The sequence below is a fragment of the Propithecus coquereli genome, unplaced genomic scaffold (genome assembly GCF_000956105.1).
Source record: "Propithecus coquereli isolate 6110/MARCELLA unplaced genomic scaffold, Pcoq_1.0 Scaffold7, whole genome shotgun sequence".
Taxonomy (NCBI): Eukaryota; Metazoa; Chordata; class Mammalia; order Primates; family Indriidae; genus Propithecus; species Propithecus coquereli.
This window is the reverse complement of record NW_012153062.1, coordinates 20,844,738-20,859,955: the sequence shown is the minus strand read 5'-3', so window position 1 is coordinate 20,859,955 and position 15,218 is coordinate 20,844,738. Positions and strand designations below refer to the sequence as shown.

The following is a 15,218-nucleotide window of genomic DNA, read 5'->3' as shown; positions in this document are numbered from 1 at the left end:
AAAGTATTTTAAATTTTAATTGGATGCATGAAAGCAGTTAGTCTGGGATGTTGCCCAAGATTCTTTCTTTATACTTCTTATTGGCTTATCTAAAAAACAGATGTATTATTTCTCTTTATAACTATTAATATGCCATTCCAGGAATAATAACAATTACTGAAGTAAGAGGTATGGTGTGTGGTTTATGGGCTTGGATTTAATGGGTAAATCTTTCTAGTTCCTCTGGAATTGAGCCATTTTTCTTTGTTAGATTTTTTAAAAAATAAAGTACAACCATAGTAACTGATGTAATGACATTGAGTAGCTGGTTACTGTTGACTGAAGTAAAACAGACTTTTAACAGCTTATGGGTAATGTCTGAAAGGTAAAGTGACACAAGATAAATGTCTGTGTTCCCCTGTGAAAATAGCAAAAGGCAATGGAACCAAGAGTTAATTGACTTGTAAATTTAATCCTACTTTAATAATACTTTGGTATTATGAAAATTGTACTGTGATTTCTTTTTGCACAGTAATACTAAGAATGGAAAATAAGATGATAAGGGTTTGAAGGTTGTAAATGCTGATTAAATTTTGTAAATAAGCTCAAAGTGTATGTGTGTATTTTAAAATCTTATATACCCAGAAAAGAGAATTAGGGGAATTTTTCTGGGTAATTGAGTATCCAGTAACTCCAGTTTTTACATGATTTATAATTATCTTGTTTTATTCTCTAGTTTGATAGAAAAATATAAATTCCTAAAATATTTTTGAAATAGAATAATTTAACCTCAGATTTCTTTTTCTTGGGGGAGGACAGAATCTCACTCTGTCACCAAGGCTAGAGTGCCGTGGCGTCATCATAGCTCGCTGCAACTTCTAACTCCTGGACTCAAGCAATCCTCCTGCCTCAGTCTCCCCAGTAGCTGGGAGTACAGGCACATGCCACCACGCCTGGCTAAGTTTTTCCATTTTTAGTATAGACAAGGTCTCACTCTTGCTCATGCTGGTCTTGAACTCCTGGCCTCAAGCAGTCCTTCCCCCTCGGCCTCCCCGAGTGGTAGGATTACAGGCATTAGCTATCTAGCCTGGCCTAACCTCAGATTTTGTCCTGTAAGTAGTCATTTAATAGTAGGAGGATTTTTTCAGCTAAAAAGTTTTAGATACTTTAAAAGGATTGATATAAACTTCATCTGAAGACAATCATAATTTAAACTTGGAAGGTAAATACTTAAAATGTAAAATCTGGTCCCACCAAACATAAAGTAGGGAAAAAATATGCTACATGTAGGGTAATAAGAACGAACCTTGTACCAATTGAGGCTTATTCTCTCTTCTGCTTGGCTTAGAGCTTGGAATATAATTGTACAACTTTTGAGTTTAAACTAAATTAATGTTTTGGATTAAAAAAAACTCCACACTTCCTGTATAGAATCACAAATTGTATTTCCTGATACTTAGGGGTTTTAAATAGAACTTGAAAGATTTCTGGTAAAGGTAATGAATTTTATTTTGGGAAAAATGATGGAATGGAAATTTGAATGAATGAAAACCAAGGAGATTTCTGGTTTCTTTTAAAGAATATAAAGTGTCTGACAAATTTAGCAGATTGAGAATCAAAATAAGAAAAAGCTGTATATATTTTATTCTTTGCTTTTTCATACTTGTGAGAAATTTTGAAGTATATCACTTATTTGCTACAATGTGGTTACATTATGTGGGCAAGTAAAGTATTGATTTGAAAATTTAATGTTAACAGATTCCTAATAATAGTATGTGAAGATATTCACACCCACATTCAGAATGTTGTGTATTGCTAATAGGCAGCCTGTCTTGGTATGGCCAGATTAACCATTTCCAAACATTTAAATTTTTACAGCCCTTTAAAATTATTGGGGCAGTTATATTCGACCCTCGAGTAAGCAGGGTAAACATCCGTGACCTAGATCTGATCTTTTTTTGGCTGTTCAGTCTTTTGAAGTTGGCCTTAAAGCCTGAAAAACTCACAGATTTCTTCTTGAATTGTTTTAATTGATCAGCTTATCCTAAGTGACTGGCCAAACAATATTTCATGTTAATAATTCAGTTGATTTGAATGAACCTATCACTTCTCCCAATTTGGGCAAGACCACTTGCAAATAACTGCTCTGTTTTAAGCTAGCTTTGGTATATACTGATTTTACTATGTATAGCAGATAATCCAACTTAGGTTATTACATACTCAAAAGCCCTTTTAAACCAAAATTAAGCTTAATCCCTTTTTAAATTAAAAATGAATGTCTGCCTTATAGCACTTTCTTCTCTGCTCGGCAGTGTTTCAGAATCAGTTAAACAAGGGATACTTTGAGAGTCTCAGCAGATTATATTCCATTGATTTGTTTTTCCTTTCAGATCCTAGTAGGCTAAGTAAAGACTAGGGGGGAAAAAAACCCAAACTATAGAATGTGAAATATGTTAGTGACTAAGAATATCACTTTCTGAACTTTTTACCTTTTACTTTTAAGATAAAGATACAGATACTACCATGAAGGGGAATGTGGATGACTTCGGCCTGCGAGACACCTTAAGCGTCTCATCAACTGATTCCTTTGCTTCAGTGGCAGAGGTAGGACATGTATGTTCCTGATGAGGATCGCTCTTTCTTTTTTGGCTGGAGAGAACAGTTTTGCCTTTGTACTATAATTCAGTTCAGTCACCATTTATTTGACATCTACATGTGGTAGATACTAGGATACAAAGATGTATATAACATGAAAATAAGCTTTATAGTCTCTTTAAGACATGCAAACACATACTTTAGGTGAGTACTTTCATATGTTTTAGATTATGGGTGAGGCATATAATTTAGTATCTTAATGAAAAGCACTTTTTCAACTCATATCAAGAGGTTTTGTTTTTTGTTTTTTGTTTTTTTTTTTCCTGCTGGCACCTTCATCCTGGATTTTTTTTCAAGAATCTTAAAAATATTCAGATTCCTTAGTTCAGAAATCATACTTCTAGATAATTGTTCCAAGGAAGTGATAAGATTTACAGATTATAAAAATATTCACTGTGGGCCAGGCATGGCGGCTCAGGCCTGTAATCCTAGCACTCTGGGAGGCTGAGGCGGGCGGATTGTTTGGGCTCAGGAGTTCAAAACCAGCCTGAGCAAGAGTGAGACCCCGTCTCTACTAAAAATAGAAAGAAATTAATTGGACAACTAAAAATATACAGAAAAAATTAGCCGGGCATGGTGGTGCATGCCTGTAATCCCAGCTACTCGGGAGGCTGAGGCAGGAGGATAGCTTGAGCCCAGGAATTTGAGGTTGCTGTGAGCTAGGCTGATGCCACGGCACTCACTCTAGCCCGGGCAACACAGTGAGACTCTGAAAAAAAAAATATTCACTGTGGCATTTCAAAAATAATGAAAGACTGAAAACAGTCTAATGCCAAATTATAGTACATCCATAATTTGATATTACAGAGCCATAAACATGTTTACAGTAATTTTTAATGACATGAGAACATAAGTGAAAAGAGTAGCATATAAAGTTTTATATAGAGTGTATGATTATAACTTTGTATTATAAAAAGAAAATAGAAAAGATGTGTGTATATAAATATATTGGAAGAGGAAAAAAGGCTAGCTATAAATACACTAGTGTATAAACAATGATGAGCACTGAATTATAAATCTGTGGGTAATTTATTTTCTACTGAGATTTAAATTTTGTACCAAAAGAGACTGCTTGCAAAGAAGTCATCTTTCTGTATTTTCTTCTACTTAAAACAGCTTTAAAAATCACATATGGTCAATTTTGTCTCAGAGTATTTGCATTGTATGGTAGATTTTGGATATTAGATGCTGTCTTTTTCATTAAATAGTATTACACATCTGTAACTGATGTGTGAATTTAATCTTTAGTATGGAAAGCTTTAGGTATTCCAATACCTATACCCTAAACCTTGATTTTGCCTTTTTTTTTTTAAAACAATACTGATGATAATCTCTTTCATCCTCTCAACATTTTTCTGTGTGTATATATCTAAGCCATCACTTTCTGTATCATCTCCTGAATTGTTTGTATTTTAAAAAGTTTTTTTGCAGTTATAAATTTCAATAGAATATATCTACTTGTTCTGTGGGAAACCTATTTCCTCTTCCTTTTACTGTTCAATACATGTTTATCTTTCTGTTCCATAGACACTAAGTCCTAGATGGTTTGTAAGGAGAAAAATTGCTATTCACTTTGCATTCTTTTCCACTGTGAGGAACAATACATCTAATTGCTCTAAAGTTTCTTTCTAGACGGGCATGGTGGCTCATGCCTGTAATCCCAGTACTGTAGGAGGCTGAGGCAGGAGGATAGGTTGAGCCCAGGAGTTCAAGGCTGCAGTGAGCTATGATTGTGCCACTGCATTCCAGCCTGGGTGACAGAGCAAGACCTTATCTCTAAAAAAAATAAAATAAAATTTAATTTAAAAAATAAGTCTCTTTCTATTAATAATATGCAACTTTAAAAAATATTTTGCCAGCTAGAGGCTATGGCTCACACTTGTAATCCCAGCAACTCAGGGTGCTGAGGTGAGAGGATTGCTCGAGGCCAGGAGGTTGAGACCAGCCCAGGCAACATATCGAGACCCAGTCTCTAAAAAAGAAAAAAATGAAACAAATTAGCTAGGCACAGTGGTGTGTGCCTGTAAGTCCCAGCTACTTGGTAGGCTGAGTCAGAAGGATCTCTTGAGTCCGTGAGTTCAAGCATGCAGTGAGCTATGATTACACCACTATACTCCAGCCTGGGCGACAGAGTGAGACTTCATCTCTAAAAAGAAAAAAAGAAAAAAAAAATTTTTTTGCCAAGTGTTTATTGTACTCACTTTAAATTTGTTGTTTAATAAGGTTTAATAAAAATTTTAAAATCCTCATGGAAAACAAAATGTATGAATATACATTAAAAGGATTTAATATCTAAGAAACATCCTTAGGAAAGCTTCTAGGGTATGAAAGTATGATCTCGTGAATGTTCCAAGGTATATTCTTTCATGTTATAAGAAATGTTTGTTAGAGTATTTTTAACTGCATTTATTATATGCCAAGGACTTAAATTAGGGAAAACTGTTTTAATGAAGAAAGTTATTAAGATAGTAAGATCAGAACTCTTTGGGAAGTTAACAGTTTTTGATTATTTGAAAACTTTTTTCAGAATTGCCAGAAAGATTTCTTGCCTATTTAGATAAGAACAATTCCTGGCTTAGGCTTTTCTCTAAGCTAGGTCAATCATTTGTCAAAGTGATTAACAGATTTTCCTCTATAACCCTTGCCAAACATTGGTTTGGAACCACAGCTGAAAAGTCTTTTTTAAAGATATAATAGGTTTATTGAGATATAATTCACATGCTATAAAATTTTTATCCTTTTAAGGTATATAGTTCAGTAGTTTTTAGTATATTCGCACAGTTGTGCAGCCAGCACTACTTTCTAACTCCAGAACATTTTTACTACCTCCAAAATAAATCCCTACCCATAATAGTCGCTCTTCAAACCCCCTACCCCTTAGCCCTTGGCAACCAGTAATCTACTTTCTGACTCTATGGATTTACCTTATTCTAGACATTGCATATAAATGGAATCATACAGTGTGATATGTTGTGTTTGGCTTTCTTTCACTTAGCGTAATGTTGTCTTTCAAGTTCTGAAAAGTCTTTTAATGTCAAGATGCCATTGCATTGTACCCCTAACTCTTCCATCTGTTAAAGAGATTGTCATTTAATAGGTAGAAGAAACTAATATTGCAGAGAGAGCAATTTTCAGCTGTAGATTCCATTTTTCTTAGAATTACCACTCTGCAACATGTATATGTGTTTAACATATAAGTTACAGGCTTCTCTTTAAAGAGAAAATTTTATTTTTTATAATTCAGATATCTCTGTTTGTATTCTAAATGGAAGCTTAGAAAGCTTTTGCTATATCCATCTCTCTGACCTGACAGCACTTGTTTCTAGCAATCTAGAAAATACACTAATAAAAATATATAAAAGGACAAAGATAAATATTTAAGAAAATCATAATCTGGAGAGGAAGGGCTATATCTGTCATTTAAAATTTATCTTCCGTGAAAGTAGGAAGGCTTGACTGGAGCTGGAAGATCTGCTCCCAAGATAACTCACTCCCATGGATGGCAAATTACTGCTACATATTTGGCAGAAGACCTAAGTTTCTCGCCACATTGGCTTTTCTGTAGGACTGTTGGAATATTTTCACAACATGGCACCTAGTTTTCCCCAGAGGAAGTGATCCAAGAGAGAGCTAGGTGGAAATGACTTTTATGACCTATCCTCATAAATTGCACTCCATCACTTCTGCGATATGCTATTGGTTACACTGGTTATTCAGTGTGGGATGGGATGTGAGCAACCAGGATGAGATAATCACTGAGGGCCAATTTCGTGGGTAGCTATTATAGGTTTATTCCCTTTTTAAATTTCTTTTCTGTTTTCTCTTAGGGGATACAGATAGGTAATAGCCTGCTTTCTTTAACTATAAGTCCTGTTTATAATTTTAGGTGATTGATTTGAAAGGAAAATGTAAACATGTAAAAAATGGTCCATATTAAAATGGAACTTAGCCTATTTCATAACCCCACTTGTAATTGATTTGAGGCTTCAGACATGTTTGTGGTCATTCATAGGCCCTGGTCTGGAAAACGGATTAAGGCTTTTAAAAAATATTCACATTCAGCAAAGTCATCACATGCCAAGGAAGATAAGGCCCAGTAGTCCCTCTTGTACCTCATGGAGGGCAAGAGAAGTAAATTAAGATGTTTGAAATCCTTAGCTAATCCCAAAACATTGTTTTCATTGGTTGCTTTATTTCTAGGATTTATCTGTTTTATTGGTTTTTATTGTTGCTGTTGTTACTGACTCCTTTGATTTCTTCTATGGTTATTTTTATGGTACTTGTGAAATATCGGAGGTAAGTAATAAGGCAGGATGATGCCTTGGTGTAAACTAATATAGTATCATTTTTCTCTTTGGAAATATTAAAATATGTCCTTTATTTGAAATGTGTCCTTTTGGAGGAAGAATAATTTAAGAACATTGGACATTTCACTATGCAAAAAAAGGAGTTCCTTTTCATGGCAAATTGCATGTTTCTGTAGCTGGGATTAAACCGTATCATTGACCTCTGCTTCTGAAGTAACATCTCAGCTCTAGTTAAGTTAATCTTTTTCTGAAACCTTTAAAAGAGTTTTTGGAATTTTGTGAAAAAATTCTTCCTATATAATGTATTCTAAAATTAGAATTTAAACCAGTATTTTAGTGAGTTGATTTTTGCTTTAAAAAATTTAAGATTAATGATTTAAATAAATGTTTATGAGTTATCATTGTCTCTTAAGAACAGTTGATAATAATTTTAGCTGGTATCAAATCTTCAATATGATATATTTTCACAGCTGCAATCCTATTTTAGGAGGCTTATTTAAACGATCACGTCAGCCAAACTAGCAAATAAGCAAGGAAGACCAATAAATCAAGACTTAACTCTCGAATCTCTCGTTGTTGGATTTGTTCACTTCTTATTAGTATAAATTATTTTATGTAGAGAATTTAATTGGCACCCAGCTTCCTTCTTGGAGTTTTTCTCTATTAGTAGGTGTACTATTTAACAGTGCTACAAAACTTCAAAACTATTTAGCATCTAAAGAATTTCCATTCTAAGTTATTTTTTAAAAGCTGTTAAGTTGTTTTTTAAACCTCAGAAACACTTTGCCATTGATGTTACATATGTTCCCTGAAATGTGAGGGAAAATGTTACTGAAAGCAGAGAATATATAATGTTAGATATTTTCATCTTCATATACCTTTCCTTGCCCCCCGGTCTAATAGATATATTTATATTATCCTAAATATTGCTGACACTGAAACTTCTTATCCTTTGGTTCTTTGGTAATTAAGAGTATAAGCTCTGGAATGATATGTCTGGGTTTAAATCTTGCCATTTAGTTGTGGGACTTGGGGCAAGTTCCTGCTAATTTAATCTGTTTCTTCGCCTGTAAAATGTGAATAATGGTAGTACCTGTTTTATGTGTTGTTGTAAGGATTAAATGAGATAACCAAGGTAAAGCATTAAGCACAGTGCTGGCTGATGTGAAACTTCTCCAAAACTAAAGGTTGGAGAAGTACTTCTGGAATAGTGGAGTAAAGATGTCCAAAAATCTCCTCCACAAACGCAGCGAGAACACTGGCAAAAATTGTCAAAAATCAAAATTTTTAGAACTCTGAAAATTGACAAAAGACTTGCAAAAATATTTGAGAAAAGTGGCCGAATCTCCATAAAAGCAGTGAACTTTGTGGATTTTTAATTTGCTCTATTCCTATCTCCCTCTTCATAGTAGTCTTGAAAACCAAGTCTTGCACCTATTTCACAGGTTGCTGTGAAAACCAGCAGCCTGGCATCCACTGGAAGGAACTTAATGACTTTGGTGCTTCCCCAAAGGCCCAATCCTAGAGAATTGTCACTATTTGACCTGTGTAACAACTCCCTGCAAATCCCTGTTCTCAGGGCTTGTCTTTATATGATCTGACTTAGAGCTCACTCTGTGTACAAAGTCCTATCCCTAGTGCCATTGTTGAAAACATTCAGTGGCAATTGTTTACCATTCCAGCTGCCTGAGGTGGCAATACCAGTTGGGGCTAAACAGAGGATGACCAAAAAACTCAAAAGGAAAAACTGGGCAAGGAGATGTTCAAAGGAGGCTTTGAAAAGCACCAACATATTTTGGGGAATCTAGAAGGTCATATGCATATACAGGGCTATATGCACATGCCCAGGAAAAACCTTAAAAGTCCCTAATCTCACTTCTGGCAAACCTTGATGTTCAGTGCAAGCAGGAAGTGAAGGTTAAACCAAAGAAAAAATAGACTAATTGGGCTTTATTAAAAGTAAAAACTTTTGTGCTCCAAAGAACACCGACAAGAAAGCGAAAGGATAGCAGAATGGAAGAAAATATTTGTAAATCATGTATCTGATAAAGGGCTTGTATTTAGAATATATAAAGAACTCTTACTACTCAACAGTAAATGGACAAATAATGACTTTAAAATGGGCAAAGATTTGGGTAGACCTTTTTACAAAGAAGATATATAAATAGCCAACAGGCCAAAGAAAAAATGCTCAACATCATTAGCCATTTGGGAATGCAAACCACTTCACATCCACTAGAGTGGCTTAATAAAAAAGATGGACAATAACTTGTTATCGAGGATGTGGAGGAATTTGAATCTCCATACATTGCTGGTGGTAATGGAAAATGGGCAGCCACTTTGCAAAAACAGTTTGGCAGTACCTCAAAAAGTAAAATACAGAGTTACCGTCTGACCCTTCCATTCCTAGGTATATATTAAGAGAATTTAAAACATATCTACACAAAACTTGTGCACACTATTAGCCTGTTAGTCCTGAAAAACAAAAAATACCCTTGTACACAAATGTTCAGAGTAGCTTTATTTGTGATAGCCAAAAAGTGGAAACAACCCAAATGTCCATCAGTTTGTAAGGAATGGATAAACAAAATGTGGTATATCTATACAATGGAATTTTATTCAGCTGTAAAAGACTGAAGTGCTGATAAAGTACTTACATCGTGGATGAACCTTGAAAACATTACGCTAAGCGAAAGAAGCCAAATACAAAAGATCACATATTGTTTGATTCCACTTACATGAATTTCCATAGTAGGAAATTCCATAAAGACTGCAAGTAGATTAATGGTTTCCAGGGACTAGGGCAAAGAGGCAGTTAGGAGTGACTACTGATGGGTAAGGGGGTTTCTTGTTGGTGTAATAAAAATGTTCTGGAATCAGAAAGTCGTGCTGGTTGCACAACTCTGAATATACTAAAAATAACTATATTGTGCACTCTAAGAGGGTGAATTATGGTATGTGAATTATATATCTCAAAACTGTTATCTTTTAAAAACCAAAAGCCAAAAAGTACAGTGTGTCATTAAATGGATCACCTGGTGTTAAAAAATAAAATCACTCCATAAGTTTTTTTTGTGTGTGTTTTATTTTATTTTGTTTTTGCTTAGCTGGCTACTCTACAGTGTTTACAACTGTTGCTTTTTAATGAACTGTCAGAAGACTGGAATTCCATTTGTAGAGTTGTTATGCAAACCAGAAGCACATGACTGTTTTTCAGTTATAATCAAAGCTACATATAAGAAAAAAAACCCTTGGAATAGCCAAAGTGAGCTTATTTCAATGTTTTTGTAGAAAGTTTTGCTTCATTTACAATAATGAGTTATAATACTTTTAAGTACTCTTTGTATGATGAAATCCTCCTCTCTTTTTTTTAATGCTTTTCAGTTATTCTCACCAGTGAACTGTAAGATAAAGTATCATTTTTCTGTGCACTCTATGAATTTAAGTAATTGGGCTTAAAATGAACTAAGCTTGTTATAAAGTTTTACTGTTTTTAACAACTGAATTTTGAAATAAAGTGAATTCAGTAGCTATAAAATGCTGTTGAATGGTTTTTATACTTTAATCAAATTTAGTGTATTTTGATGTTAGTGAAATCCTATTTTATTTCTTTTACAGTGTTTCTTCTCATATCAGTCTAGTGTGTTTTAATCCACTGTTTCCTTAGCTTGCAGAGCACAGAGAAGTACGGCATACCTACCGCCTGGCATCTCTTTGTCACTGCCCTTTTTACGAAGAAGCCATGCATTTAGTGGAAGAAGGAAAAATTTACTCAAGAGTATTGAGGTACCATTTCAGTTTTGCTTATGTTTATGAAGAATATTAAGGTGTTAGTATGATATTTATTAAAAATGTTTGTGAGAACAGGGAAAAATATGTTTTTAGGCCCAAGTTAAAAAAATTTTTTTTACATGTTCTGTCAGTATTAAGAAGACATGTGTTTTATATTAAGGTCCTGAGGTTAAGCCTTGTTTGAGTCCAAATTTGTAGTAGGCTTGACTTGAATGTAGTTTAACAATTGTCTTCCCTGTTTATTACATAGAACTGAAATGTTGGAGTGCCTAGGAGACAGTGATTTTCTTGCCAAACTTCACTGTATTCGACAGGCTTTTCAGGTATTTTTTTTAACTTAAGCGCTTTCACCCAGCCACTCATCCCCCACCCCATGCTAAAGAGTCCAGTGTATATAAACAAGGACGGTTCCTTGCTCGTTATTATCCTTATTCGCAATGGCAAATATAAAGTCTACTAAGCTTATTTTTCCTCCCTACTGCTTCCCTTCATTTTGTGTCCATGTGTCATTGTCCTCTCCCACGGCTTCCCAGGTCCTCCACCACACTTTGTCAAAGCAGGATATTTTGATGCCGTAGGTGTGTAACAATGGCTGCTTAAAATAAAAACTCTTTCTTATTATCACTTAGTGTGTATTCTAGATTTAATTTGGATCAATTACAAAATCCTTGATTTCCTAAAAAGAAATAAGGTCATTTAATAAAATATTTTTGTTTTCTTATGTTTTGGGGCTATATAAAATTTATTTTAGACTTTCTAATACTATGTTGAACAGAATTTAAATTCAAATTTATTACTCTTTAATCCTTTTTGACTGTAGGATTCAAGAGTTCTTTTTATTTTAGTAAATTTGGACTTTCTCTGTGGTCTGTTGAAATAGCACCACATGCAATGCATTAACTGGATTAGGCTTATTTATGCATAGATGTGCTATAAAGTCGAATGTCCATTCAGATTATCATAAGGCTCTTTTTTCTTTGTTTGGGGATGAATTTTTTTCAGGTAATTCTTTCAGAAACAGCCAACAGGATATTCCTTGCTGAGAGTGGAAGGAAAATTTTATCAGCTTTAATTGTGAAAGCACGAAAGGTAAACATGTTTTGTTGGCAAGGTTTTTATTATTTTTATTGAACTGAATATGAAAATACAGTACATGTTTGGTAGAAGAAAAGGTTTCATGAAGAGTTACAAAGGTTCACATTTTAAAAATAAATAACCCAAAGAACATTGATTTCTACTTGGGTTGAATTATTTTCTATGTAATAATGTAAAGTCCACACCATTTTGACCAAGTTGTTTCTCATAAATTATTCTCAGTTTGCCATAAAGTCCATGAATGTCATGGTAAGGATCATCATTAGATCTGTTCCTATAACCAGCACGATTATTATTACTATTAATAATACCTCCTCTCTTACCTCTCTCAATCCTGTTCAAGAAGAGGGTTACAGGAAACAATGGAGGTCTCAGAAATCTGGAATATAAATTTAGCTCCCTTTTACCCTTACTTACCTTCATGAAACTGAATGAGGCAGAAGCAATGACAAGAACTTCATTCAGACTTTCAGGAACCACTTTACTTTATGCAAGGTTCGTCCAGATGATGAGAAAATAAAACAAACTAGACCTTCACAGAGCCATTTGCATACCTGGTTTTCAGACCCAACCCCCTTGAACCTCAGTTTCCTTACTTGTATAATAGAATTTTTTATTACCCTATTTCAGAAGGTTGTTGTGATTAAATAAACTTAATAAATTGCTAAGTAAATATAAAGTGCTGAGTATATGTAAGGTCATATTAACTACTTGCAATTCCCAATGTAAATTTTATGTTGCTTTCTCAGCCTTCCCATGGCGTATAAACCCAGTGAATTGAAGTAGAGTTCCACCAGGAGCAGAACTGTAATAAAAGCATCACATAATGTCTGCTATAACCAAGTTTTCATTTTAAGGACTGACCTAAATAGGCATATATATTTGAGTAGTGAGTAGTTTGATTATCCAGTTCACTAACATTCTTAGTCTTGGCTTCTGCAAAATATTGGAACAAATTAGTAGACCAAATAAATTTGGCATACCTTAAAAATGGATGTGACAAACTTATTTGAAGAATAATTTATTTACTTTGTAGGCTTGAGCCTTGTTATAAAGTTGAGTTTAGAATTAAAATGTGTTTTCTTCTGCAGAATCCAAAGAAATTTGAAGATGTTTTTGATGAAATGATCTATTTTTTAGAACAGACTGATCACTGGGATAGTACTGAAATGGAACTTGCTGCGAGAGGGGTAAATTCAAATTTTGTATATTATTTATTCTTAGCTATTTGCACATAATATTTGTAAGTTGAGGCCACCATTTCCTTGTCCTCGTTAAATGACAATAAAGCCAATTGCATGGTGGTGGGGCAACATCATTCTTCTGACAGAATCATACACAATAGCAGCCACACTTTTTGTACATTAAGGCAACAGTTGTAAGTAATTGTTTTTTTAAAAGCCTTCCTTTCCTTTGTTGGCTCCTTGCTTCCCTCCCTTCTTCCCTTCTTTCCTTCCTTCTATCCAAAGGTCAATTGGCAAGGCCCCAGCAGGGGAGTAATGGTGGCCTATGCAGGGACAGTTTAGGGTGGGACAACAGGGGTAGCTTGGTGGGAATGGAGGATTGGCCACATACACAGGGTGGAACAAATCTATTTACTGAGAAAAATCAGAGCCAAATTTTCACTGTCAGAGAAGGAAGGTATAAAAAGCTAGGATTGGAATTGTAGCTGTCAGTGTGAATTCATAGTTTATAATATATTAATAGGTATAAAAATAAATATAGAGGTTTACGAGTACATAAACATATGTATACTTCCTAGCTCTATTTACTGAGAGGGTCTGGGAGTAGCAACATCTCAAAAGAGATTATTCCCTGCACACAGATCTTGGCTTCTAACTACCACTCTCCAGTAAAAGGAGCTAGAACTCCTTGGAAAAATGGCTGATGTCAGCACTGGGGTGGGAATAGTACAGGAAAAGCCTGGAGCATCTTGTTATAATGCAAGTTTAAAGAATGAATTTACAAGGAGCTGAAAGGCATTCTAGGCAGTGAAAACAGTAGGTACAAATACACGGAGACATAATCTCTCCTTCTCTTGTGTTCCCTCACTCGCGAAATGGAATCAACATCCATCCAGTTCTCTAGGCCAGAAACCTGGGACTTATCCTTCACCCTCCCTTGTCCTCGCTCACTTTATCATATTCATCTCTAAGGTTTGCCCATTTTAACCCCTAAATATCTTACAGTTTCTTCAACTTCTCTCTATTCCTTCCACTTCCATCTTGGCCTGAGTACCTATGGTCTTTTCCCTGGACTACCTCAGTAGTCTCTGTATTTCCTGAATCCCTGTCTGCTCCTCCCCTCCCTGCGTACACTCTTTCCCTTCTCCATTCCATTCTCCACACTGCTGCCAAAATGACCTCTAAAAGATACAAATCTGATCATCCATCTCTCCTCTGGCACCACCAGTGCCCTCCCTCACACCAAAATACTGTGAGAATAAAGTCGAAAATCCTTAACATAGGCCATAAATCCTTGCAGAATCTGGCCCTTCCTTGTCTCTAGCCACTCTGCCCTGGGTTTCTACTACTTTCAGTGATTTCTTCAATTCAACACCACTGTGTTTTTTCTTACCTTCAAGTGTCTGACAGGTTTTTTCCTCTACCTGGGTTGCCTCACTCCCTGAAAGAAGCCCTCTCTGGAATCTAGCTTAAAAACAACCTCTCCATCATAAGCTCTCATAGCACCATATACTTTTTCCTTTATTGTAAGAAAAGAAATTTTCACAGTTTCTAATTGAATATTTGCAGGATTATTTTATTGCTGTCTGTTTTCTCCACTAGACTCCAGGCATCTAATTTGCTTACTGTAGAAATCTGAGAATCTGGTGTAGCATGTTGTACAGCACAGTGGGTATGAATGAATGAAAGAGCAAGAGGTTCATGATCTGGTGGGGAAGAGACGCAGATATACCAGTAACTAAATAACAAAGCAGAGTGAGCATTGTGGATGCTATAATAGAAGTATGAACAAACGACTCTTAGAATAGAGAAGAGGGAGGGATTAATTTCCCTTGGTAAGCTCTAGGAAGGAGCAGCTACCATGAATAATTACCAAATTGTAGTTTCTGATGGTGACTTTTCATATTTATTTCTTTTCCTCTTTTTTTGATCTTTTTAAAAATAATCTGATTCAACTAAAAAAAAACCCTGTTATAAAGTATGAAGCCTTGGCTCAAATTTTATTTCAGCTCTATGTAATAATAATTTCTGTTTTAACTCATAATTTAATGCAGGTGAAAAATCTAAATTTTTATGATGTGGTTCTGGATTTTATATTAATGGATTCCTTTGAAGATTTAGAAAACCCACCCACATCCATACAGAATGTAGTAAATAATCGCTGGCTAAACTCTTCCTTCAAAGAAACGGTAAGTGATGATTTACC

The 15,218-nt window shown here is 34.9% G+C and overlaps 1 protein-coding gene across 1 annotated transcript in view; it reads left to right on the top strand.

The window, feature by feature from the left end:
• The window catches only part of FAM73A (family with sequence similarity 73, member A), a 95,324-nt gene that overhangs the window by 71,962 nt on the left and 8,144 nt on the right, over nucleotides 1–15,218 (top strand). The window contains 6 exon segments of the mRNA XM_012661035.1: nucleotides 2,483–2,583; nucleotides 10,609–10,727; nucleotides 10,984–11,056; nucleotides 11,736–11,822; nucleotides 12,920–13,018; nucleotides 15,067–15,201. Of these exon segments, the coding sequence (XP_012516489.1) occupies nucleotides 2,483–2,583; nucleotides 10,609–10,727; nucleotides 10,984–11,056; nucleotides 11,736–11,822; nucleotides 12,920–13,018; nucleotides 15,067–15,201 (614 nt within the window).